Below are 27,445 nucleotides of genomic sequence, written 5' to 3' on the forward strand. Positions count from 1 at the left end.
CATTTTATGAAGACACACTTTAATGCCACCTGAAATCTGTTTCTATCACATATCTTCCTTGTATTAAATGCCAAACACCATGTCCATGACCATTATTGACATTAAGCTGCACATTACTTTCATTGAGCTTTTTCATCATAAATTTTTTATTTCTAAAATTCAAGAGGAAGAGCAAACAGTGCATAATTCCATGCCTTGATAGTTCTTTAAACAAGTTTCTCACCATCTTGTATCAAACATTGTCACAAAGAGAGCACAAAGCTCTCCAAGTGAGCCACTGTAGGGCTGGAACACCATTGAGCAGTGAGCAGATGAAGTCACAGGGTCATTAAGGAACGGGTTTCTGACCAAAATCCTCCATCTAACATGTTTTTTATACCAGGATAGGAACACCTGCTTCACCAGACCTGATCTGGCCCTGTCTGATAATCACTTTCACAGAACAAGGTGCATACCACTCTTATATTTTTCTTCATGCCTAACTCAAGATCATGTCCCACCAATTCACTGCTTGCTACTCTGGGAACTACAAAGGAAAGTACTGAATGCATTTTCCCCACAAAAGTAGTTATGAAGTTTGGGGAATTTGAATTAGTTTAGTTGAATGTTTCCCCAAAGCAGCAGGAAAAAGGTAATGATAAGGCACAAGCAACCTTTTTCCTCTCAACAGAAAAAGTCACTGAATAAATGCATGACTATGCATCTAAGAAAGATCATAATCTATAAGAACACTCCAATACAGGAACCTTCTTAAGAATTGTGTTAAAATTAGGAGAAAGAATGACTCTCAGGCAGTCAAATCAAATAAGAAGAAATGTACATATGTAGTTTCATTCTTAATTACTTTTTTTTTTTTACATTTGAACCATCACTAAACTTCAAAGCCGATTTTCCAGCTAAGATCCAACCATTAATTTGAAAAAAATATATATCCCACTGCTTTTATCTTTTAGCTACTGTCTGCATGGATGTCCTGCAAAAGCCCCAAGTAAGGACTTCATGCATGCTCAAATCTTACATCCCATCCTGCATTCATTACTTCACCCCATTAACATTCCATGCAGAGAGCCCTTTGCTAGTTTTATGAGGCGAAACCACATAATGTCAGGTTAACAAAGCATTGTCAAGAAATTTCCCTTTAGTAAAACTGTTCGTCAGAAGCCTGTTTACATAGATTTGAAATGAATTACTAGTGAAGAGTGAGCAAAGCCTCAAAATGGTGGTAAGGTAACATTTTGCTATAGAAAGGGAAAGGGGAACTTCACAGAAACCAAGACAAAGGGTAACTGTACATTTAAAAGTGCAGGGAAAGGGGATTACAGACACTTAGTCAAAATAAAGCCAGAGAAGAGGGCAATAAAGATAAGAAGAAACTGTCCGGAGACCTCTGACAAGGATTAGATTCCCCCCGGGCAAGATGATGCCAACATGGGAGAACAATAACAGCAGATAACACCAAGAAGAAAACAGAAGAAGAATTTCACCCCAAAACATCGGCAAGGGTCGCGGGGAATGGGGTCAGGGGGAATGAGGGAATGGGGTTGCGAGGAACGGGGCCATAGGGAATGTAATGAATATGTAATCAAACTGAGGAGGAGACTATTGATTATGTATTAGCTTAACCTATATCTGTAACACACTTTTCTCTTTACGGTGTGCAAGTTTGGAGGAGCTATCCCCCTTGCACCCGGCGCTGCGCAACGCTGGAATAAACATACCTGCTTTATAACCCATCTCTGGATTATAGAGTTTGATTCCGCAAGTCAATTTGGCACCCCAGATGGGACCCTCTCTGTTCGGCTGCAGGACCAGCTGAGAAGGGGGACGCCTTTGGCGCGCCCCGAGATTTCTCGGAAGGACTCCCCTCCCTCATCTGATCACTGCAGGAGCAGACAAGAACCATCTATCGGCGGACCAGGTATGTGAAATGGGGGACCCGTAAGTCGTGAGGAGACGTCCTACGCAGGGCACAGTGGAGTCGGCGTGCTCCCCCCCAGGGATGTGAGCTCACGGGTTAGGTTAGGTTGCCGGCTGGGTTAGGACTCCCTAGGGAGTGCCTACAAAGGGGCCAGTAAGTCGTACGCATGGTAAAAGAGCTATTGCTCACATTCAGGTGATTGCTAATTGGGCAGAGCTTGTCTGCTCTCTGGTACAGGGTGATTTGGGTAATCCTGGGATAATTGGTATTGTACAGTGCTGTTTATATAGGTGACCTAAGTCAACAACTAGCACCGGTGTTCTTAACATCTTTGGTTAAGCTTAACAAATGATATAATGTAATTGTGCTTGAATTGTCGTGTGAGTGTGGTGTGAGTGAGACGCAGCACAGCTGCGGGGCGAGTGCGGAGTCCCGACCCGCGGTTCCGTCCTCCCGCGAGGGAAACGGCCGGGGACGGACGAAGCGAAAGTTGTCTCCAATACTTGTTTGTCTTTGTTTTAATACATGTTTATTTTGTATTATTAATTACTGGTTGTTGTAAAGTATGTGGTCATAAGTCATAACAATGCTGTTGTGTCAGAAGTGGTTTTACTTATAAAAGAATACAGTGGTTTATATTAAGTTACGATGGGAAAATCACAGAGCAAAGAGGTCCCTGCGCGCTCACCCCTGGGGTGTATACTGGCACATTGGCGAGATATCGCTGGGGAACCAGGAGGAACCCTGAGCCGAAAAAAAAAAAAATCCTGATTAAATATTGTAATCAGTGGTGGTTGATGTATAAGCTAGAGGACAGGGACAATGAACATATAGAGGGATGTCTGTGTGGAATGAGTATCAAGCCATTTATGTGATACTGTGTTCTGCCTGCGAAGAGGTGTAAGGGAGGTGGGTCAGTCAGTGCTGGCTCTGTGGCGAGAGGTGTATAACTGAACGATATGGATTGCTAAGGGAAAGTTATAAGGTAGTAAGAGTGTTTATGGAAACTGAAGAACTGTGTTGTTTGATTTGTGGGTTTTGAAGGGAATGGGACAAACTGTTTGGCTGGTATAAGAAAGTGTAGTTGTTAATGTCATACGGAAGTATTGTTGAGGGTACGTGGAAGTGTAAATGAGGGTACAAATAGTGGAATAGTGTACAGAGGAAAAAGGGTTAAAGAGAAAGTGAGTTTATCTGTGCTGGCATGAGAACAACCCCCCCGCACCGTTCCCCTGCAATCAGAACTCTCAGAGTGGGAGAGGGAGCCAGGGTCAGAGACTGCTGCTGTAAACTGCAAAGGGGAAGGTGGAGAGGACAGGGCACTGGAAGTGAGAATAGCCTTCATGTGCAGAGATCTGGGAAATCTGAAATCTGGGCAGCACTGGATGGTTCTGGAGAGGAGGTGAAATGTAATGATTAGAGTTTGGAAAGTGAGAAAGTTTGGGAAGGACACAGGTTGAGGAAGGCAAAGATAAAAACAGGGATGTCAGGTCTGAAGAGAGGTGTACAATAAGAAGAAAACAAAACAAACACCTGATTGAGAATCAGAGATGTTCAGGAAACTGAAAATAATAACAGCTGTTACTGTTGTGGTGCTAGAGTAGGGCCATAGGACCCAGAGATCCCCCACGAGGAAAGGGGGGGAGGGAGGCTTGAAGAGCCCAGGGAGGGCTCTGCCCCGCGGGAATGAAAGCAGTGTGCAAACTGCAATGGGACACTGGTAGAGAAATCCGACCAAGCTGAGTGAGAAGGAATTGTCTCTGACTGCAGAACTGAACAATGAGAACTTGGGAAGTTAACCCTAGCAGATACACTGATGAAACTGCAGCTAAGGAAGCAGGATAAAGTAGTTCATTTTCTGATGGATATGGGAGCTTCTTACTACCCATAGTTGGTTTTGTAACATTAGTAGGTGCTACTGCCCAACAAGAAAAGGCTTACCTTTGGAATTAATTAAATATAAGCTAAGGAAACAAGTAGGAATACAGGAATTCTTGTACCTGTCAGGTTACCCTGGCAAGAAATTTAATAAAACTGGAGCTAAGGGTCAAACAATATTGGCTGATTAAGAATTGTAAGTCTGACTATTAACACAAACTGGGAAAAACAATGTTATACCCTCAGGAGCCACAGCAATCTCAAATAAGACACACTTAGGGGTGTGGGCATCAGGGCCAAAAATTAAGCCCTAAATACAAGTTAAAAGCAAGAGCTCACCCACTCAGGGTAAAGTGGTGCCCTTTGAGGATATGTGACTGTAGAAGGACAAAAGAAATAATAGATAATTTTTTGAGTTTGAATTACTAATTGAATGGGAATCCAAGTACAAAACTCCAATTTTGCCAATTTGCTAAATTTTCGGATAGCAAGTGCTTTAGTTTGGTAGAAGACATGAGGACAAGTAATGGAATTGTTGAATGGATACACTCAGTGATGGAAAATCCATGCACTTTATCAACCAAGTTAAGGAATGAATAGGTGGAGTTTACCTTCTGGATTTGAGGGATGTCTCTTCTGCCTGGTTTGGCTAAAGGAAGCCTAAGGTTATTTGCCTTTGAATAGGAAAACCCTAATAGAGGGAGAAGAGACTCAGTTAACCTGGACAGTGTTACCCAGGGTTGTGAGAACAGCTTAATGATTTTTGAGAACTGGTCAACTCATGAGCCTGAGACCTGGGATCCTCCATCCTAGGGTGGAACTTTACTGGAGCGTGTGGATGCCACAGCAACAAAAGGACTGTGTACAATAGACTGAGAGTTTGCTGAGTTTCTTGGTTTACAGAAAGCACAAATAACTCAGAAATTACAGCTGGACTTTGAACCTTAAGGACTGCCTAGAAAGAAGCCATCTGCTAAGCCCCTGAGCTGCAAACTGCCAAGGAACTCCATACGTTCCCAGGAATGACAGGAGGGTGCTGACCATGGATACACAGCTACGGACTGATGGTAAACCTCAAACAGCTTGAAGTGAGTAAGGGATGGCCAGAGTGCCTGAGGGCAGTGGCTGCACTACTGCTCAATATTCAAGAAGCCTATAAATCTACACTGGGCCAAAGGATACCAGTTTTAATATCTCATACAGTGTTTACTGTATTGGAGGCAAAAGGGGGACATTAGTTCATTGGCTCTCACCCCAAAGATTCCTGAAATACCAGGCCATCCTGGTAGAGCAGGGTGATGTAGAAATAATTGTGACTAATATTGTCAACCCAGTATCTTTCCTTAGCGGAACTCCCGGAGAACCAGTATTACATGACTGCTTTAAATCAACTGAAGCTGCACATTCCAGCCAGTCAGTCGAACCTGAAGGACGAACCCTTAGAAGATGCAGAAGACACCTGGTTTACCAGAAGCTGCAGTTTTATGAGACAAGGAGACTGTAAGGCAGGACATGCAGTAACTGCTACTGACCAGGTAACCGAAGCACAACCACCAGCTGTGGGGACTTCCCCTCAGAAGACTGAAATAACTGCCTTGACAAGAGCTTTAATCATATGGGCAGATGCTAAATATGTGCCACACGCTCATAGTACTATCTGAAAAGAGCAAGGATTACTCACACACAAGCAAAACTGCCTGATTTAAATCTACCAATGGTTATTATATGTTGTAAAAGACATCAGAAATGTAACACTGTACAGGAAACAGAAAATAAGATGATAGATCAGGTGGCAGAACAGGCAGTTGAAGAGGGCTTCAATTCCAGACGGTAAACTTAAAATCTCTGAAGCCAAGTCAAAACCTGTAAAATATTCTAAAGAGAACAGGAGTCCAATTAATAATTTAGAAAGGAAGAGAGCAAGCTGACAGATGTGTGCATGCCCAAATGGACACATTATTATGTCCTTTAGTATTTTATGGAAATTGGTTATAAGGGAAGATAAGAGAATATATTGAGCAAACCAACACTACAAAGTACAGTCCCAGTACCAGGAACAGGGCACAAGTGGGCCTCACAGGAGAGGGCCTTCCAGGGCAACAACGGCAAACTGAGTTCACAGAACTCCCAAGAAAAGGGGGGTACCACTGTATGAAAATTTCTGTAACCTTAGAAACAATTGAGGATGCTGCTGCAGATGCTTGATGGACAATCCAAAAGGAGATATCCTGTTTATCCAAAGATGCATTGCAACATGGAGTAGGCAGGGATAACACCGATTGGGGAATAGTTTTCTCTGGATCATGGGATAAACTTACTAGTTGCCAAATTTAGGATGACTAAAACAGCTTTTCTTAGTCTGCATCACCTTGCTACTCTTGGTGTGTTTTACTTGTGTTGTTATAAGGTGCTTTTTGTGTCTGTGCCAGGATACCAGAAGGGAATATGGGGTTTGGAAAAGACATGAGCTGAGACAATAGGTAGAGAGCGGAGCCTATTTTGAGACCCATTAAGAATCTAGCAGGTAAAAGCCTGCTAGATTAAAGAAAAGGGGGGAATTGAAGAGTGAGCAAAGCCTCAAAATGGTGGTAAGGTAACATTTTGCTATAGAAAGGGAAAGGGGAACTTCACAGAAACCAAGACAAAGGGTAACTGTACATTTAAAAGTGCAGGGAAAGGGGATTACAGACACTTAGTCAAAATAAAGCCAGAGAAGAGGGCAATAAAGATAAGAAGAAACTGTCCGGAGACCTCTGACAAGGATTAGATTCCCCCCGGGCAAGATGATGCCAACATGGGAGAACAATAACAGCAGATAACACCAAGAAGAAAACAGAAGAAGAATTTCACCCCAAAACATCGGCAAGGGTCGCGGGGAATGGGGTCAGGGGGAATGAGGGAATGGGGTTGCGAGGAACGGGGCCATAGGGAATGTAATGAATATGTAATCAAACTGAGGAGGAGACTATTGATTATGTATTAGCTTAACCTATATCTGTAACACACTTTTCTCTTTACGGTGTGCAAGTTTGGAGGAGCTATCCCCCTTGCACCCGGCGCTGCGCAACGCTGGAATAAACATACCTGCTTTATAACCCATCTCTGGATTATAGAGTTTGATTCCGCAAGTCACTAGAATTATGGAACAGGAGGAAAATTATAAATGTTGGTAATCAAATACACACACAGCATATCTTTATACCTACAAATAATGCTGACTGCTTCCATCATTGACACTATTCCATCATATAAATATTTTTTACAAGCAGTTAAAAATATAATTAGTATAGCTTTTTTGAGGGTCTTTTTACCTTAGTTTTGAGAAAAAAAGTAAAGTCTTAATGTCATTTAGGGCATTTGAACTGGCTGCTATGTGAACTTTTCTGAATTAAAAATATTACTGCCATGGTACCTGCAAGGCATTTGATGATTAGGACAACTCAACCAGACATATTTACATTCCACATACATATATAATAAAATGAACAAACACACAACAACAAAAAGTATTGCACATCACTGGCTATGTGATGCTGGGCTCTGCCTTACAAGTATTTCACATTAAATTAGAAAGCAGTAGTTGCAAAATTATGTATAATATTAATTCTAATTATAATTTAAACTAGTACTAATGTTGAGATCAACATTAGCGTATACACCTTTATCCACAATATTCAGGCTTTTACACAGCTTCCCTTTACACCAGCCACCACCCATTTGACCTACCATCCCTGCATCATGCTGCTCCAGAAGCCCACCTGGTCTTACACATCATCTTACAATTGAACAAATGAACTAAATGGCAAAACGCCTTGGAATGACAGCTGCCAGAGGAAAAACTTCAATTCAAGGCAATTTCCCAGCATTATCTATTTTCAATATGGGAAATATTGCTATCCTTCACATACATAATTTTACTGTGATTTTAAGGACAATAGCTGTGACTTGCAATAATTTCCAAATGAAGAATTTTTTTAGCTCTTTTTGTTACCATTTTCTAAACACTACTTAACTTCAGGGACTCAGTAATTGCAGCTAGCTTCATATTGCACCATTTCCTGCATCTAGAAGCACAGTTAAGGCATTTCCAGTAAGAGTTATTTAACATAGCGTCCAACCTGAATCATACTGCAAAACCTAAAACTGGCCTTGATCAAGTATCTTCTGTTCATACATGGCACTGGACAAACTCTGGAATACCTTAATATCTCTCTGCACAACAGCAGCTCATTGCTAATCTTCTAATTTTACTTTTGACCTATAAAAAGCCAACTGTAAGGCTAAGGTCACAAGGAAATATGGAGAGCCATTTCCACAGGGACACTGCTAGCACAGTGGGAACTTACAGTAAGGATCGCCTCCAGCAGGCAGCCAACTACTTTCAAAAATCATTACAGAATATTTCCAAGATGTGTGATACAACTTGTTTGACCTCTAGTGAAAGGCCACCTCTTCAGGCGACCGCTTGTTTCTGGTCCCTTGGGTGGTCCAGGTCCTGGGTGGTCCAATGATCGTAGCTTGGACAGCTTCTTTCAGCTTTTACCATACTTAACTCTCTTACATGACATTCTATTCTTCTAGAGAAACAATTCAAAGACTAAAACAAGAAACAGTCTCTTCTTTAAATCTCACTTCCTGAACATTATTGAGCCGTGTGAGAAAACTGTATCACAAAAACAAACAAAAATCTATATCACGCTAAAAGAAGACAGAGGCACAGTAAACACCCAAAACAATCATGATCATATATGGCATATGCACAGTACTTTGACACAATTAACTGTGAGGGTACTATTAATCTTCTCATAGCAGAGTTTCCAGAAGATCCACCAGACTGATCTGTTTTGAGCATTATTAGTTTCTTATTAGTGTGGGATGTAAGAAGGAAGAGTCCATCAGTTCGAGGGAGGTTTCTACTCCCATAGGTGGCTGCAGTGCTTCTGGCACCTGTTTTCTGCTTTGATTTCCAGCAAATACCCCTAACACACAATCGGCTGTGAGGTGAAGTTGTTCAAACAGCGATGACATGGGGAAATGCTCCTTGTAAAACTGATTTTTAAGACACGTTACTATTCAGCAAAACAGTGGCAGAAACAAATTACTGACTAAGAAATGAAGAGTGATAACACTGTGCATGAATGGAGTTCATCACACCACAGCCCTTCAGCATCTCTTGAGAAATATCATCCAATACCTGGCCAATGCCTGTTGCTGGGTCATTATGCAAATTCTAGTTTATCCTTTAAGTTTCCATTCATAAGGCGTTACATTCGCTTGCTACATCTTTGTTCATTAAATATGAAGGTCACAGCATTTGAGAAAAAAAAGCTTATAACTTAAGATACATATATTTAAAACTTACATTAATTAGTAATGTTTAATAATTAAATACATTTCTAATACTTATTAAAATATTTAAAACTAATCAACTTATTAAATAAAATTAGGATTTAATAAACTTTTGGATTCTCCCCTATCAGTATTAATGCTGGTAAATGAGGCGCTGCCCAGAGGTTAACACAGCAGCAGTCAGGCACGGCCAGTCAGCATTCCCCACTCTTTGGAGCCTTTTCACGGGCTCATTCTGTGCTTTGGTAACAGTGAAAGAAAAAAAAAAAAAGATTTTATTACCTATTATTCTAAGTCATCATACTAAACATAGTAAGTATTATTTTATTATCATTCTTTCTGTTTCTTCTCTAGATCAAATATTCTCTGGCATATAGGGAAGGAAAAAAACCCTAAAAACAAGCCTGCATTCGTTTTGATTAAAGGTGTATTAATCTTGACTAGGCAAAAGTAACCTATATGCTGAAAAGCAAAGTAGCACCACACAGACAAAAATCCTTCTCCGACTGAAGGACAAGCTCTATTTATCTCATACCTCAGGTATGAGATCTCACTGAAGGAGAGAAGTAGAATATGAAACACCATGAAAAAATATTGTCACATATACCTACGCACTATGCAGTAAACACTTTCAAAAACCTGAACTCACAGGATTCTGCAGCGTTATCACTTTTCATATGGAAAGTGTATGAGCAGCATATGTAAAACTGCTCAAATCGCTTTGCTGTCAAGCAAACAAGCAAATGCCTGGAGGGGTCAGAATAAAGTAACTGGTCTCATTATGATGAATAGCATTAACTTGTTCTCTCTTGCCAAGTCAGTAAGTGGTGTGAATTTAATGGCAATTAGCTGAGATCAAAGTTGAAATGTCATGAACAAAGTAGGTAAAACTGACCATATCAAAGAAGGAAAGCGTATCATGGGTGACTGAGAAAAAATTACTTAGATTTATTCAGAATGTTTTGAGTTGTTAATAGAAAAGGACAGATCCTTATACAATGTTTATTTTCAAAACAGTATTACTGATTAAGCAGATTTCTAGGAGACTGCTTTCACGGGTAAATTGACCAAAAAAACTGATAGTGAAGTAAACTTTTCTGTAATAGCTCCCACTGTGAACACACTGCTCTGAATATTTTCCCAAGAAATTCAGTTCTCAGTTGAAGTCATGCACTTTCCCTCCTACCTGGCAAACAAATGGGAATAGTAATTTAGCAGCCATTCAAAGCAACAGAAAAAGTCCACAGGCATCAGAAAACGGCAGAAGGGGAAAGAGTTCATGTGTTTTACACCCAGTAGACTTCAGGAATTGTAATAGGAAAAATATTCCTCTCATTAAATCTATATATCTTAATCAAGACTGACACGAAAATAACCCTATAAATTTAAATTATATGCAATTAATCTGGGAAAATGAGCTTTAGGTTGTTGGTTGTTGGTTTTTTTTGCTGTTGTTTCGGGGTTTTTTAGTGTTTTAAAAGGAATGAAATGCCTCTCAAAAAACCTACAGCATGCTCTCAAATATTTATATATTCTCAATTACTATCAACATAAAATTCCACGCCCGGTGCACTAACTTCCAAGTGAGAGTCTGAAAATAGTCTATGATAATTTCTGTCGTATTTTGCACAGATAGTAAATACATATTTTACTGACGAGCTGAAATACAGAGAAGTTGAATAATTAGACAAGGGCAGCAAGTTGATGGAAGAATAAAATCATTAATACGAGACAGCTTTTTTTTGCCTGTAATCCCTAGCTAAGTCATTCAGCATAGGTAAAATAATAAACAATGAAAACAAGTTGCAATGCTGTTTGAATTAAAGCCATTAAACCTGGACACAAAGAAACTGTCCAGTATAATAAATGGCAGTATATTTTTGACCTTAACCTGAAGGGTAAAGACCCAGAAGTTCTTAGGCAATTAGTCAGCAAGGTCAATGAGAGATTTGCTCGAGCAAGAACTATGTTTCTCAGAAGATCAAAGATAACCAGCGTTATACTCTGCCCTAACCAGACCCAGATTCACACTTTCCCTTACTTATTTACATTGATCTTATGACTATTTTTATAGATCCATCAGAATAAATGTGCTTTTACTCTTTTACTAATATTTGTTTAATTAAGTTAATTAATTACAGATTAACTCAAATATCGTACAGAAGACCTCACGCAGCTTTCAAAGTGTAGGCTGAACGCTAATCCCCTTTTTTTTCCTCTTTTAACTAGCAGTGGGGATGAAGTCAATAAATTGTCAATAACATACTTGCTTTGATGGATCTTCAGTAATTTACTCTCATACCACTTCATAAATTTCTTAGGAAAACTTCTGGGATCTCTGATACAGTACCTCTACCATGGGAAAATTTGGTTTAAATCTGCTCTGCTGCCAATAAACCAATAAGAGTAACTGGCTGATAATCCTCCCACACTACACTGTTTAGGTATATGCATTCAACCAGCGAAAGTTTAATTTGTTCCGCTAATGGCACAGAAAACTACTCAAACTTATTCACCATATAAATTTGAACTTCAGTCTGCTACTTTTTGTTATTCCTTTGGCAGAAAATTCAAACTATTGAATGCTTTGTAATTCAAACTATTTTATCTTTTCTTTGATCTAAAGCATAACAATAACACTGGACACTATCGGTAACTAAATATTAAACTGTACTTTGCAGAAGAAGCACATTAAAAAGCCTTCCAAAAATCTGACTATTATTTGTATTGGCACACTGACATGCAAGGCACTTTCTACTGTTCTAGCATGTGTAACATTATTCCTCAAGTAATGCACTAACACCAGTGATGTCAGCTACCTTCAACATATTTTAAGCTGCAGTGCTTTCCTTTAGGATTTCTACTGGGATGACACATGTCTTAACGAGGAACGGCCTATTTGGCTGAAAGAGAATTTAATTTAGAACGACGCACCAAAAATTTCATATAGAAGCCACACGAACTCAAAACAGCGGCATAGAAGCTTCTTTTAAAAGTGTTGCAGGAGTTGTATGCTTGTAATGGTCTGAGGACAGATGGAGTAGAGTAAAAATTCTTGAAATCTATGAGGAAAATACCATGTTATAATGCATTTTAGCACTACCCCATCTCAGGAAAAAAAATTACAGAGAGCACTAAAAAAACCTCAATCAACTACTCTTCTAGATATCAGTTTGCAAATAAGATGGACTTTGTCTAAGTGTCCTTAAAGATGTCAACAACACTGCACAGCTACTGACAAACTAGTTAGAATTTGTAAAGGAACAACAAAAAAAAAAAGTCTCCAAGTGTTCTGCTGGCGTTCTTCCTGGGGTATGAGGAAACAACCGGAGTCTTGCTAAAGGAACTGAGTTTTCCTCATTTTCCACTGCCAATCCTCTGGGAAACAAGAGAATCCAGAGTTAGCAAGATTTGTATGTTGTCTCTGTATGTGACACTCTGATACACTGATACAAGTAGATCAAACAACATGCTGTGGATTAGAACAATTTTTTTTACAGCTTTCCAACCTCAGATATGTTTTCAGAACAGCCTATTCAGACACAATTAGAATAGTCATCTTTTCACCTTACACTAATATACATCATAGATATACAGATACAGTAAAACAGCAAAATATTTAGGAAAATTATGAGAGCTTTTCTGTAATTTGGTAATCCTAATTTTTTTCAGTTCTCACTAAGAAATGAACTCTTGCCACTTTAAATTCTTAATTCAGTGTTTTATTTGAAGAAAATGATGGTAAAATGGAAGATTTTCTAGCATTTTTAGGAAAACATTCAGAAATTCTCAGAAGGAATAAAAAGAAGCAGGAGTGCAAGCTGGGTTAGATTCACATTTGATTTAGTTAAGCATAATACTTTATCCTGTTACACTAGTTTTACTTCCTGCAGAATCTGAAGCAGGAAGGCTTCAGTAATATTGGTCATCAGCCCTGTGAGGTGTGAAGCCCAGATGACTACCCACAAAGGACAAGTTATGTTTGGCACTCATAAGCCCGTAAGTCCTACATACTGGGTGCTACACAGTAAGGCAGTGGCCACCCCTAGAAAGATCATTAAGATAAAACAACAAAAAATCTGTGACAGAAGAGGCAGAACTTAACTTGCCCCATGCCTGAATGCTTGGTGGGAATGCAGAAGTTGCTCTATTTTCTCAAAGCCAGGACATAAATGCTGTTGGTTTCTGTCCTTGACTTCAAGTAGTTCTCAATATAACAGCATTTGCTGGCAAGTGTTTTGCTGTAGGACCTCACAGAAAATGATGGAAGAACATTTTGTTCCCTCGGTATTACCTCATGCTATTTTTGTACAAATATGCCTTAATTTGTAATTTCTCTGCTCTTAAAATGTTCTGGAGTCACTTGTTCAAGTCTACTCACACCTCAATACACAGAAATCATGTCAGAGCTAGCTGAGCTGCTGTAATTAGAGCAGAGGTGACCAGTTGTTGCAGCTAAAAGCAAAGCCAAGATGCAGGCAAGGCTATAAGACTCAGTACGTCCTTACTGCAAATATTCCCTCAGTGGAGAAGAGTGATGGCAAAATATTCCACTATGAACAATGGCAACGCTGCCTTCTTCAGCTACATCTCCAGTACCTTTATCATTCACGCCTTGGACTAATGCCTGTGAAGATTTAAATTACCATATTTCTACCTTTCAGGTGGATTGTTCTTGCCTTGCATTTTTATCATTAACAGGAAGGCACAATCTTCAAATCTGGGGCCTGATCTGCTGCCATCACATTAACAGGCAGCCATTCATTCCATCATGATTCTCAGAGTGATTTTCCAGAGGGAAAAAAACAAGTTTGCCTGTTAAAGACGCCCAGTTCCAGGCAAAAAGACTGAAAAAGAAAGTATACATAATAATATATATACTGTTAGTAACAAAGATGATTTGACAATTTCCTGAATGGTCTTTAAGTAAGCACTTCTACAGTCTTGCTGGCTGCAGTAAAACCATTATTATCTTAACAAGTATCATGGGATAGATACAGCATGGACATAACTGTCAGTCTCCAAAGTAACACACAAAGGTCCACACTGGCCTTATAGACACACAACAAGCAGAAGTGGGCATTTCTGCTCTCACTCATCCCATGCCACAGCAGCTCCTACAATTCCTGCAGTGAAAGAAATTCCTGGTTGCTTCTGAACTGTTTACTTGGGAAGTATGAGGATATTTGAGACACAACATCTGGCACTTCTGATCAAAAATCTCTCATTCAAGTGTAATGGGATGCATACTCTTTGGTACTGTGCAAGCATTTGAAGAAAAATTAAAGTTGAACAGTTAATTTCCTACATGTCTATCTTTTCAAAGGAAACATGGTATCAAGCTGTGAAGACAAGGGACCCGGCAATGGAAATTCAGTGTAGTCATCTGCAAAAGATTGTGCAAGCTGCAACATCCCAACAGTACAAGGAGACAGACTGACTTTTAATGCACATATTTTACCCGCTATTACACTCTGATGTTTTTAGTGAGCATGCAGGTAGCATATTTTGAAACTGCTACTGATACACTTGCTTTATTTTGATATTTTACAAACCTATCCCTTATCAAAAGCGTTAACAGAAGCTACAGCAAAGTCTTTACCAAGTATCGTAACAGAACAAATAGATTATAACGCTGAGTTGGAAAATCTTGCACCTTGAAAGTGTGCAAAAAGAAAAAAATATTCTGAATCCTAGCTCTTAAATGTTCAAGCAACTCAATAAAATGGAAAGACTTCAATTGAGAACGCAGTGAATAAAACACTGATTTTGGCTAACAAATAATCAAATCTCCCTTCGGACTAAAAGCGCAGACAACAGCTAGTAGCCGACATCTCACTTCAACATTTTACAGCTGCTCCACAGCAAAGACTTCAGACATTTGAATGCATGCATGCATCTTATTTTCCCAGGATTTCAAAGTCCACATCCAGGCTGCTGCTCAGCCATTATAAATGAGTAATTCAAGTAGGGCATGACTGCTTCTTGTATTAACTTGATAAAGATGTTTCACTCAAAGTACATCAACAGTTGTGTTAAGTCATCCCTTTCACAGGCTCATTCTGTGCTATGTTAAGAGTATAAAAGAAGAAAAAAAAAAAAAAAAAAGGATTTTATTGCCTATTAGTCTTCAAACTAAACATACTAAGTATTATGAAGGTTACAGTGTTATTGCCACACTTATTTCTAAACTCTAAAATACAAATATACCCCGTTTTCTGATTTTTAAATTAAAAAATTTAATCAAGTAATTGCACTTTGCAATGGTCTTATTTAATTAATTTAAGCATGAAACTACTTAAAAGACCAATACACACATTTTCAGCTACACAACATCACTTCTTGTCTGACTCCAAACCGTGGTTTCAAAACACAACTTTAATCCAACAGATTAATTTTAAGCTTATTCTTTATTAATGACTCTATTATCAAATATGTGCTAAATATTTGCTATAATTTTAACGACATTTTGAAAACTCTAATGACATACTGAACATCTTACATTTTCTTCTATGAATTTCCAGTTCACAACCTTGAGAGAAGGTTTGCCCAGTAGCAGATTCCTTCTATTTTTAACGCAGAGGGAACAAAATCATAAAGCACAAAATAAGAGGGAGAATTCATATTCTCCTTTCACGAATTTACTTCCATTGAACAGACAACTGTGGCAGCCTGGCCAATGCAGGGGATTGGAACTAAATAATCTTTCAGGTTCTTTACAACCCAAACCACTCTGTGATTCTATAGCTGGGAATATAACTGGGAAAATACTGCATATATAATTATTGCAAATGCCAATGAGAGCATTGGCATTTGCATCAAAGGAGATGACCTGCTGGAGAGGAGCTCAGCTGAGAGGGACCTGGGCGTCCTGGTGGACAACAGGCTGGCTATGAGCCAGCAGTGTGCCCTTGTAGTCAAAAAGGCCAATGGCATACTGCGGTGTATTAAAAAGAGTGTGGCCAGCAGGTCAAGGGAGGTGATTCTCCCCCTCCACTTTGTCCTGGTAAGGCCTCATCTGGAATTCTGTGTCCAGTTCTGGGCTCCCCAGTACAAAAAAGACAGGGATCTCCTGGAAAGAGTCCAGTGGAGGGCCACGAAGATGGTGAAGGGCCTGGAGCATCGCCTCTATGAAGAAAGGCTAAGTCAACAGAGTCTGTTTAGCCTTGAGGAAAGAAGACTGAGAGGGGACCTAATCTAAGTCTATACATATCTGAGGTATGGGGGGCAAAGTGGGGAGGCCAGACTCTTTTCAGCAGTGTGTGGAGACAAGACAGGAGTCTCCTTCTCCGGAGATATTCAAGACCCGCCTGGATGCCTACCTGTGAGACCTTTTGTAGGGAACCTGCTTTGGCAGGGGGGTTGGACTCCATGATCTCTGGAGATCCCTTCAAACCCCTACGATTCTGTGACAAAAGGTCCAGTTTATTTAAGAGATAATTATGGCTGTCAGAATTACCCTCTACATCATGGGCAAACACAGAACAGAAAAATATTATCCAGAGGTGATTTTATTCATCACTTCCACTCCGCTAACGCTAAGCCAGGAACTTGAATGTTTCATCAGACCACTTCTCCATTCTTCCAGTGAAAGTGTTCCTCTTTACTAAATCTTCGTTATTTTCCCATTTTACAAAACAAACAAACAAACAAACAAACTCAGAACAAAAACTCTTCTATGAAAGTCAATTTTTGATTTACACTTTTCACTGTACCGAAGCTTCATTACCATTTAAGTGGCTTTATCCCATCATAAAAAACAAACCCCAAACAAACAAATGGGTACTGGTAACGCACCAGGAAATGGGAAGAGGCAGTCAGTCTCTGATTCATTCTGATCATTATCCTAACATGAATGTTCAGGATTATTCTTTATTTTCATCTAGGGTTTGAGTTATATAATTGGAACACTGTCATTTCTTTTCCCCTCCGGTGCAAGAGTTCTCAGCGCTGACATTCAAAAAGCTGCAGCTCACATCAATTGGTGCTTTCCTGCCCACCCTCCCACATGCAGCAGGCTGCTATTCCAGCCCTTCTGGACACAAAGCAGCACAGTCCCAGCTACTACTCCAGCTTGGCATCAGTCCCAGGCAAATGGCCCCAGAAGCTGTACAATGACAGATGATGTACAGAGGCTAAAAGTGGAAGAACTGACAGATGCAGGCAGACGCTTACTGCATTGACAAAGAACTGACACATTTGTTCGGGACTCTCCGACCTTTCTGTTCCCATTGACAGTGCACCCATTCCTCCAGCATTGCTTTGTGGTACATAACCATGCAATAATCTCATTCAGTTAAGATAGTACAACCCCAGAATGATTGCCTACTCTGTTTTAGGTAACAAGACCTAATTTTCTAAATCTCTAGGGGAAAATCACCTTTGCTTTTTTGAGATCTATCCGTCACATATTGAAAATAGATCAGCAATTAGGATAACACTTAGGAAAAGCAGACTTTGTGTTGATTTGCTGTGCTGTAAGTGGAGCTCAAAAGCAACAATTAGTAGCGGAAGGGTGAACAGGAACACAGAACTCATCAAATTACTGTTCTCTGGCAAATGTTTCTGCCATAACCAAACCAGCTGCAAGATTAGGGCAACACCTAGGATTTTCTCCTTCAGACATGGTTGCAGGAAAACAAACTGTTCTCCTTTCTGTACTCATTTCTGTGTGGGTTGCAGGCTTTTTATAAAAATAGATGGTGATTTGCAGAAGCTTCATAGCACCTGAATGAATTAAGCTTATTTAGCATTTCTGAAGCCGAATACCTTAAAGCTAATCTATTCAAAATCATTTGCATTTCGTTAAACTATAGGAATACGTCTTAGTTCAGGGCTCATCACTGGAGTTACTCAGTTGAAAACAATCAATTTAATGCTGGTTCAGCCGTTCCTAGGGATGTGAACTGCTTCTTTTTATGAGGGCTAGCCCGAAATAAATGCCTCCTATTATATTATGTATTATATTATGTCAGCTTATGACATCAGAGGTGGATGTTGGTAGTATGACAGTAGAGCACCAAATTCCCAGCAACATTCCGTTACGTGTTGTTGCCATGTGACAGATGGCAGCAGAGGGGCGGGATGACTAAACGGTGTCTGACGTGGAAGTGCATACGAAGCAAAGGCGTGGAACCGAATTCCTCTGTGGGGAAAAAATGCACCCAGTGACATTTATCAACACCTGCTGAACATTCGTGGAGCTCAAACAGTGGATGTGAGAGCAGTGAGGTGGTGGGTGGTGCACTTCAGGTCGCCTCCAGTGGTGCAGATTGTTACAAGTGTGACTACACTGCAAATGCAAATGTGTATTGTCAGCATCACAGAAATGTGTAGCATCATAGAAATGTGTGGAAAAGGAATACACAGCCAAATACTTCAGACTATATCTCACATAATACAAGTGAGGCTGCTAATACGTCTGAGTGTATTATAACTGGAATATCTGAATATTTTGAGTGAGTGATCTGTAGGTTTTTAGTTTTGTTTGTTTGTTTAATCTACTACAGAGTTGAAAAATACTAACAGAAAAAAAAATCAGCCACACAGTAATCATAATCAGAGTTTAACTGTACCTAAAGAGTCATGACAATTTCTGCAGTTTAAATAATGAGAACACTTACTTAATACTGTTTTTCATAAATGTGCTAAGTTTCTTTTCAGTAATATGTTATTTAATCAATTGTTATTAAAATCTGAAAAACAGGAGTTGACCTGGTCAAAATGCATTTATATTTCATCTACTGCTTTTCAGTTATATCTATTTAGCATTTCATTACAAAAAATTGCCATGTTATATGAACCATTTACATCACAAAAGTGGTAGTGAGAGCAATATAATTCAATTATAAAAGCTGGAAACGGTTTAAACACCATTTGAAAGTAAACAGTTACAGTCCCTTATGCCCATGTCTGGGAAACATCCAAATGGAAGTTAAAGATCCCATGGCATTTTTTCAGAATGAGTAGGAGCTATCCCAACATGTCGGCCAACATATATTTTCTCAATTAAAAACAGATTTCAGTGTCCAAAGCTATGTGTCAGCAATTGCAGAGAGCATATGCCTGTCACATTTCCAAAAATCTCTGCACCATCAGTAAGTGTCTAGTCGCCTTGCTGAATAATGCTTTTCCAGATGCCACAAGTAGAAAAGGTGAATGCATTTTCACAAAACCTCAGGAACTTTATCCTTTTTTATTCTGGAAATAGACGTTATCATTTGAATCCCCATTCTTGGGTGCTTTTTTCCACAAATGAAGCACTAGGTATGACTGCGGTGACCTATGAAACGCTTTGATACCCTACGTAAATAGATTCTGTCAAGACTCTGAAAAAAAATCCTATGAAATACACGCGCATAGAAACAAATAAAGGCTGCAGGAATAGCCTTGCATCTGCCATTCCTAACTTTTTTTCCTAACTTTTAGAAATGTGATGATTTACAAGGTTAAGGAAGCTTAGCACTTAGTTTTTGTGTTAGTTTCACAGTACTTTCTAGGTTATTTTCTGTTTAAAGAGTAGGTAGAAAGATTTCCTTTATGTGCTTTAAGTGTGCAGAGCATACGCTGCACTCACAGCTAAGATCAAATCAACAGTTGTCAATATTGGAGCATGAACTCCTTCCTATTCAAGGAGCTACAAGATGAACTACATTATCTATGGGCAGAGACAAAAGAAAAACTCAAGCAATGCATTCCTAAAGAAAAAGACATAAGTACAGAAAAGAATCCCTTGCTCAGCAGATTTCATCATGTAGCATCTCAGATTCCTGCTATTTGGGGTTGAGTCCACAACTTTGTTGTTTGCATTTGAATTTTTTTTTACATATTTTAATTTTTTGCCATATTACCAAATACTTGGCTGCTGCTATTAAGAAAATTACACAACAACACCTCTTTGGCTAGAGATTTTGCTCTGTTGTCTGTCACAGAGTAGCAAAATAGCAGAACCTGAAGTCAGTCACTCATGCTTGGAAATAAAACAGCAATTTTCAAGGAACTGAACTAGGCAGGTTTGCTACCTAGCGACTGATAGGACAGAGTGCAGTTTGTATTTGTTGGTGGTGTTTTTTTCCTTTAAAAAAGATCATTTTTCCACTACCATTTTACAAACTTCTGAATCCTATTCACTCACAATTTCAGAATTCTAGTTTGCCTACACTGCTGAAGGATTTATGGCAGACAGAGAAAGAGAACTCAGGCAGAGATGAAAGCAGCACTTAGACCGCATGGATTTGCAGAATTCCTTGAAGGAAAGGCAAACGAGCTGCCTTACTTCTGCAGTGAACAATTACCTTTCTATAACCAAAATTTACTACCAGTTGCAAAAAGCAATGCAACCCTCTGGAAATGATGTTAATCTAGATAGTACGGAATAGTGCGTCCCTCCCTAATGCTACCTGCTCTAATGGACGTGACATCTTTAACTGGAGCGACAGACTGTGCTTGAGGATAAGCTTACTTCTCCCTTAGACAGCAGTAAGTGTTAGACTTTCATAAGACAGTAGTTACAGAGGGGATTTATGTTCAGAAAATATTTGATACTTAACCTGTGCTGCAGTACACAACATATTGGGTTGCAAGGTTAAAGAATGAGGACAAAGCTTACACAAAGAGGTAAATGTATGAAAGAACATGAATTCATGAGCTTCTTCTTTAACTCTACCTCTAAAAAGCACTCTAAACTATCTTTAAATCACATTAATTTCCAAAACAAAAGCCATAATTCCTAATTTAAAAAGAACATGGAAAATCTTGTTTTTTGTCAACAAACCATCTGATGTTTTGTTTTCTACGATCATCTAATCTCAAAATCTAGAGGGAGAAACTGCACTGTCACAAAATTTTTCCGCCCACAAGTTTTGCAACTCAGAACCCTTCCAAATTTAGCTTCTCGCTTCAGGCAGTTGAACCACTATTCTTAATTGCATTTTGAAAACTACATGACAATAACAACCAAGTTCTTCTCAAAACATACACTTATCTGAATTTAAATTCACCTTATTCCAACAAAAGTAAGACACGAATAGTGCTTTCAGTATCATACACTATTAACATTTTTCAAATGCAAAGTATGAAAGCAAGCCAGATTTTTCAAGTAATTAAGAGGATATAAATGTTGTTTGCTGCAAGAGAGCAGTTCTCAAAAGAGCAGAGTCCTGGCAACTATCATAATCCTTTTGAAATTGCTCATATTAAGATTAAAGATCACTTTGTTCCTCTATTCCCACAACTAGTTGGTATGGTAAAAACATCAGTCCCCTCATTTTATATGTAACATCTTTAACATTTGCTCTCCTTTCTGTGCATGTGATTAAATGTAACATTTTGAAATCCCAAAGTTCTGAGAAAAACATAAATCCTTGTCCACAGCTGCTGTTTGACTCTGGAAACACATGCATTTTCTTTTCAAGCATCTACCATCAAAAAATCCCAAAGGATTTGAACTGGAGAACACCTGCATCTCTTCATTTAGTTCCAATAACAGAGTCTAAACTTCAAAATTACAAAAATAGATGCTATGTTCAGCTGCAGTTACATTCTGCCCCTAATTCCCGTGAACAAAAATGCTAAGAGCATGAAATCATTCAGGCAAGCTCTGTCATCGAGAGGATAAGATTTTTTGCACCAGAAGCCCAGTGGGAACTTGATAGAAAACTGGCAACAATTACAGATAAAGTACATAGTGAAATCCTCAGGGAGAGAAAAGGAAATGTAACAAGATAGATGGGTATAATTTTTACACATTTATGCCCAAACCACAAATGTGAATTGTCTTTAATTACTACAATATATTCGGCATTTGTACTCATTCATTGTGTCAAATTGTTCCCAAATACTTCAAATTACTTTAGGAATTCTCTTTTACAAGTTTGCTTTATTTACAAGTTCAAGCATTCCTTTCAACTAGAACTGAAAACCTTAAAATTCTAATAGTTCTAGCTTTAAAATCCAGACTTTTTGTTGTCCCCCATCTAAGAGGTCAGTGTCAGTTTTGTTTTGAAGTCTGAGAAATGTGAAGTTGGGGGGCATACATAGTACTTTATGCAGAAAAAGAAATGAATATAAAATCTGTCCTCTCCTTTCAGATACACTTAAACGGATACCAGCAGGTTTTTGAGGGGAAAAACATATAATATTCCCAGTGCAACTTAACAACATTTATTTAATTATTTATTTTTAATTTATGTTTGTATCTATGATACCTTCAAACATTTAATTATATTTTCCCCTCATAAATACATTTTTCCTTTGTTTGGAGGGGAGAGATCTTCTCTAAGCTGAGAAAAAAATTACAGTGGAAAAAAAAGTCCAAAAATGCTTGGAAACTTAATATATCACTTAAACGAGCAGTTACCAACATCTCCAGGGTTGAGAATTTGCTCTTCACTCTGTGCAGCTTTCACATGAAATACAGCAGACTCTTTGCACTCTCATTTTGATCAACGGGGTCTATCAATTTACCATACACAAGCATGACATTCATACAGATACTTTCATCTCCTTGCTAATTTCATTTCTGTGTTGCTGACTATTTAAATGGATCTCAAAGAAAATTTGATTCTTTTAATTTTAATACTTATTTCCTCTTGATTTACACATAGCAAAACTCTCCATACGCTGGCTATGCATGCACTCCTATTAATTCAGCCTGGCAAACTGAACAGAGCTTAATCAGCTCACCTCATCTATTCAACAGCTGCCCATAATTAAATACTAACACCCACATTCATTTTGAAATCTCCCTAGTTCTCTCAAAGGCCAGGTGAAACAAACAAGGTCTGCTGCTCGCTCCGAGGGTTAATAAATCCAGGGTTAGTTCAGAGAAGCCATTAAGACGTTCCCCAGCCTCTTTATCCTACATTGTATATGCTTCAGTTTAGATAAAGATAGGCCAGTGCATTCCCTGATTCTTACAACTATGCAAAGAGATTCCTGAGGAAATTTTTATACAACAAAGGTACCCAAAATTAAAAGCACCGGCATACAGACGTATAATTAAGGATTAAACAAAATCCCTAAATATTTCTAACATGGGTTTATCCATTTTTCATTGTGCTAATGATACCAAACAATAAGACACCATTCCTAAATTATCACCTGCAGGTGCCCTTGTAACAAGTGATTTTTACTTCGCATGCAGATACTCCACATAGTGCACTTCAATGTTGCCCTTTTTGGGATAAAGTTTCATGAAAATACTTTCTCTCTTTGCTGCACAGTGCAGCACGTTACTACTAGAAACAATTCTTTTCCGCTCACTAGCAAATAAGAAATAAGATACTTGTGCAAAACGCTTTATCATTCTAATTGTAAGCACACGCACAACCACTGCAGGGCCACCTGCAGCCGAGCAACGAAAGGAAGCTGCACAGCAGCCTGGGTCACCATGGATCACAGGATTTCACAGGCACGATGCAGCAGCCGACACAAGGGGAGAAAAGGGTTCCTACCTGTTCTCCAGCTGAACTAACCCAAATAATTCAAGAAATGCACACCATTGGCACAAACTCCTCCCTGGCACTTCATACACAAATAACTGCTTTCATTTTGGACCCAGTTGTTTTCCATTTGACCTTGCAGATGCATAAGGAATTCATTAGTTACACCTCCTTCATTCATGTTTATGTAAGCAAAATTCAAAAAAGAAACCCCTCGGATAGCCGTTGTGTTGTGTTCCAAGATTCTTCCACATAAACTCTTTTAGGATGTGGTCCCATTGTTTGCTGGAGTACCAGAAACTCCCCTCCATTGCTTCTCTGGGCTTTAACCACAAAATCACTCCCACCAAACTGGAACTGCAGTTCCCCTTAACTTTCAGAAACCACATCTATGTCTCAAAAGCATCAGTTACGTAGCTATTTTTACAAGGCTGGCTCCAGTCTTATCTCAAGCAATCAAAAGTACAGAACAACACCAGATATTTTTTTCTCATCTGTCATGGGTAGATTCATTCTTTCAACAAGCAGGTTGCACTATTCCTTCTTCTTTCTTGCAGTATTAATTCCTACTGCAGACCACAACATCTAACATTATTAGGAGAAATGACTCCAATAGTACAACTCCAGTACTGCCAAATCATCTCCAGTAATACAGCTTTAAACAGCACTTTTATTCCCCCATGGCATAAGCTGAATTTGCTGTTGAATTATCCAGTAGAGCTTTAATTCCCAGAAGTGACTGCAACTGACAGCAAAAGCATTTTTATGCTTTCAAATCACTTCATGTAGTTTCCACATTTGTGATGAAAAGGCTAATCGTATCTCCTGTATTACACTGCCTCATTTCCTTCAGCAAGTATGTGAAGGCTTTAATTCCCTCGTCCTTTGGATAGACCCTGAGAGAGATAAAACACTGCTCCCTCACTTTACACACAAACCAAAACTAACAAAAGAAAATCCACACTTACTCTCATTTGTAGTACACTACTCTGCGCACTTACTGGGATCAAAGCTTGAACAAATCTGTCAACTTTTCCCTCTCGTTTGTATTCCACCCTATCTGCCACCTTACAGACAGACCTAGAGCTGTCAGATGGTGCACAGATCATCAAACCATCACGGACCTGTTGCCTACAACACGGACCACATAAAATCAACACCGCTTTCCTGAGGAACAGGGCAGGTGGCCCAGGAAAATTCCAAATCTTTAACATTTTAAATGTATCTCCATTCATCTAGAAGACAGGTACCACGGATACTTGCCTGTTATGAATCAATTTTTTGCTACACTATTAGTCAACCTCCAGGTCCCCGCATACATGTCTGAACCACACTTCATCTGTTCTTTTCTTAATTCTCTAAGGCATCATCTGTCACAGGCTACCAAATACAGTCTGCTATCTAACTGGATTATCCATTATACTTATGAGCTAAACTATACGTGACCACTGTGACCAGTAACAACTACAATTATTCTATAACATGGTTTTGGTATTTGGCTTTTTCTTTTTCTTTTTTTAAATATTCTAAGTGTTCCCTTAAGAGTTAGAGAATATTCTAAGACAAATCAGAAAGTTAAACTTCAAAAAAGGCACAAAAAGCAATAATCAATAATAGTAATTAATATTGTTAGCATAATGAACATTTAAAGTTACTTAAGTGAGACAGAAGGTCCAACAGATTTTCACCACTTCTTTTTTTTAGAAAAGGGATCTGAGCAATCTGAATCATGAACTGGTCTGAGGCAATGTTTTAGTGGCAGGAACTTGATTTAATTGTTAAAAAAACAGCATCAGACATTTCAGTATGATACCAATTCACCAAGAAACACATAAGTACCATTGCTGAGATAATATCCTAAAATCCGCTGGAGTGGCTACTTCTTACAAATAATTTACTTTGCATATGTAAGAGATTATTCTGCTACACCTTTGACTCAAAGCTTGCTGAAGGACACAGATGTAGAAGTTCAAGCAGGCCTATCAAAGAACCATACCTCCCTCCTATAAATTGGAGCAAGATAGCATAAAGTAAAATTAAAGCCCACCAAAATCATATATTAAAATATATAGAATATTAGATTAGTGCACACAAAGTCAACATCTTTAAATTTACCTGAGCAAATATCTGAAAAATATTAACTTGTTTCTCATTTAAATCCATCACAACATCAAATTCAATAAAGACAAATGTATTCCCATGAAGAAATAAAAATACATGCTCCAAGACAAATGTGCACTCGTATGCATCCTAAAAATCATCTATTTAAGTATTAAGGATTCATTTATTAATACATGCATTAATTGCATTATAAACTATCCTGTAAATTTATGTGAACCACTTCAAACCTAACACATCAACTTCCACACTAGAAGCTCAAGTTATTAGAGGAAAGAAAGAACAAAAGTCACATTTTCAACAAGGCCCTGGCAAAAAATAAAAATGCTTACAAAAGGCTCTGTATATTTTATTCATAAGGCAACCAAAGTCAATGGAGCATTTCTTACTGAAGAGGACATATATCAAAATGCTACTTCGAGTTTTTTTTTCTCATAGTGGGCTGAAGTTATTACGTGTGCAGCATGTGAAAAAGATACGTTGGCATTTGGCACATTTTATATCAGGCCCCTCTTTTGAAAATTACATTGGATAGGAAAATGTAACGTGATGCCAGCTTAACAAGAGTTTTGCACTTACCGGAATTATGGCAGTAGTCCATACACTGTGGAATCTGGATTGTAAAGGCCACCAAATCTGGAGCTAAGAGAGATTCTGGCTTTCTGCTCTCATTGAGCCATTTACTGCTGTGTAAGTCTCTGGTGTCAGAAGGTCCTTGAATTAAAGGAATCAGCTTCTCTTTTCCACCATCACCTAAGATAAAGATTAGACTTCTTAGACCTCCTATTGTAATAAGACCATTTTTTGTCTTAGAAACATTCACTAGTCCACCTATTAACACTGAATTTTTAAATTCAGAATTAAAATAGGAAACAGAAAGAGGAAGCACTTATAAAAACTATTAACCAACTTCCTTAATGTCATATTGTAAATGTCTTGACATCTAGGAAGATTTCAAATGAAGTAACTGAGTCTCTTAATAATTGTAACTTCCATCCTGAATTTATAATATAATCTCTTAAAGTATCACCCTGAATTCAATTTACAGTTAAATACACTCAGTTTTAATGCTCTTAACACAAGCTACCAGGTAGCTATAAAAAGACGGTAGGTAGAGATTCAAAAAGTTACTGTAATCTTTTCAAAAGAAGTCTGCTAAACAAAATTTATAATTATTTATCACCAGGTCCTCAAAACCTTCTCAAGTGAAATACTTGCACTGCTGATGGAAAATGAGACATGGAAAAGTAAACAATAAAATATAATACTACAAATAAAGCAATAAAAATAAAGATGCATAATATGAAAATGTAGTTTATTCCAGCTTCTTTAGTGCTTTTAGATTCATTTTTTATCTCAGGAAACAAAAACTAAATATCGTGTTCTTTTTCGGTGTCAAAATTGACTATACTGGGGCCAGACTGGATCATCCTGGCACACAACAATAACAAAACACAAACAGAATACAAAAAAATCTTTTCTGATTCATAGGAACAATGAGTAAATTCTTGTTTCAGTAACTCTCCTTGTAAAAAGCAAGGCCAATTCTCCTACACAGGCAATAAAGTTTTACATGGTCCAGCTGCACATACCTGGGGCTTTGGCACAAATTTTTATTGATCCCACGGTCCCAGAGGCACATTTGACCAATGATGTGCTGCAGTACTTCAATTCAACATTCTGGATTGAGCCCTCAAGAGTTGGCAGGGGATTCTTAGATTTCACACCTAATAAAAGAAAA

The 27,445-nt window shown here is 38.5% G+C and overlaps 1 protein-coding gene across 10 annotated transcripts in view; it reads right to left on the reverse strand.

Annotated features, from left to right (window-relative positions):
* VPS13B (vacuolar protein sorting 13 homolog B) overlaps nt 1-27,445 on the reverse strand; it is a 394,840-nt gene that overhangs the window by 246,392 nt on the left and 121,003 nt on the right. For 9 of the 10 annotated variants that reach the window (XR_014942476.1, XM_015856027.3, XM_015856030.3 and 6 more), the window contains 2 exons: nt 27,297-27,431; nt 26,284-26,457 (listed from right to left, as the gene is read on the reverse strand). Coding sequence is in view for 8 of the 10 variants with exons in the window: in XM_015856027.3 (XP_015711513.2) it covers nt 26,284-26,457; nt 27,297-27,431 (309 nt within the window). In the remaining 2 variants the exon portion in view is untranslated. Of the gene's footprint in view, nt 1-26,283; nt 26,458-27,296; nt 27,432-27,445 lie in introns of those variants that run through there. The other variant, XM_085537181.1, reaches the window with a different exon arrangement.

Source organism: Coturnix japonica, chromosome 2, assembly GCF_054131305.1.
Source record: "Coturnix japonica strain WE chromosome 2, WE-NBRP24, whole genome shotgun sequence".
Taxonomy (NCBI): Eukaryota; Metazoa; Chordata; class Aves; order Galliformes; family Phasianidae; genus Coturnix; species Coturnix japonica.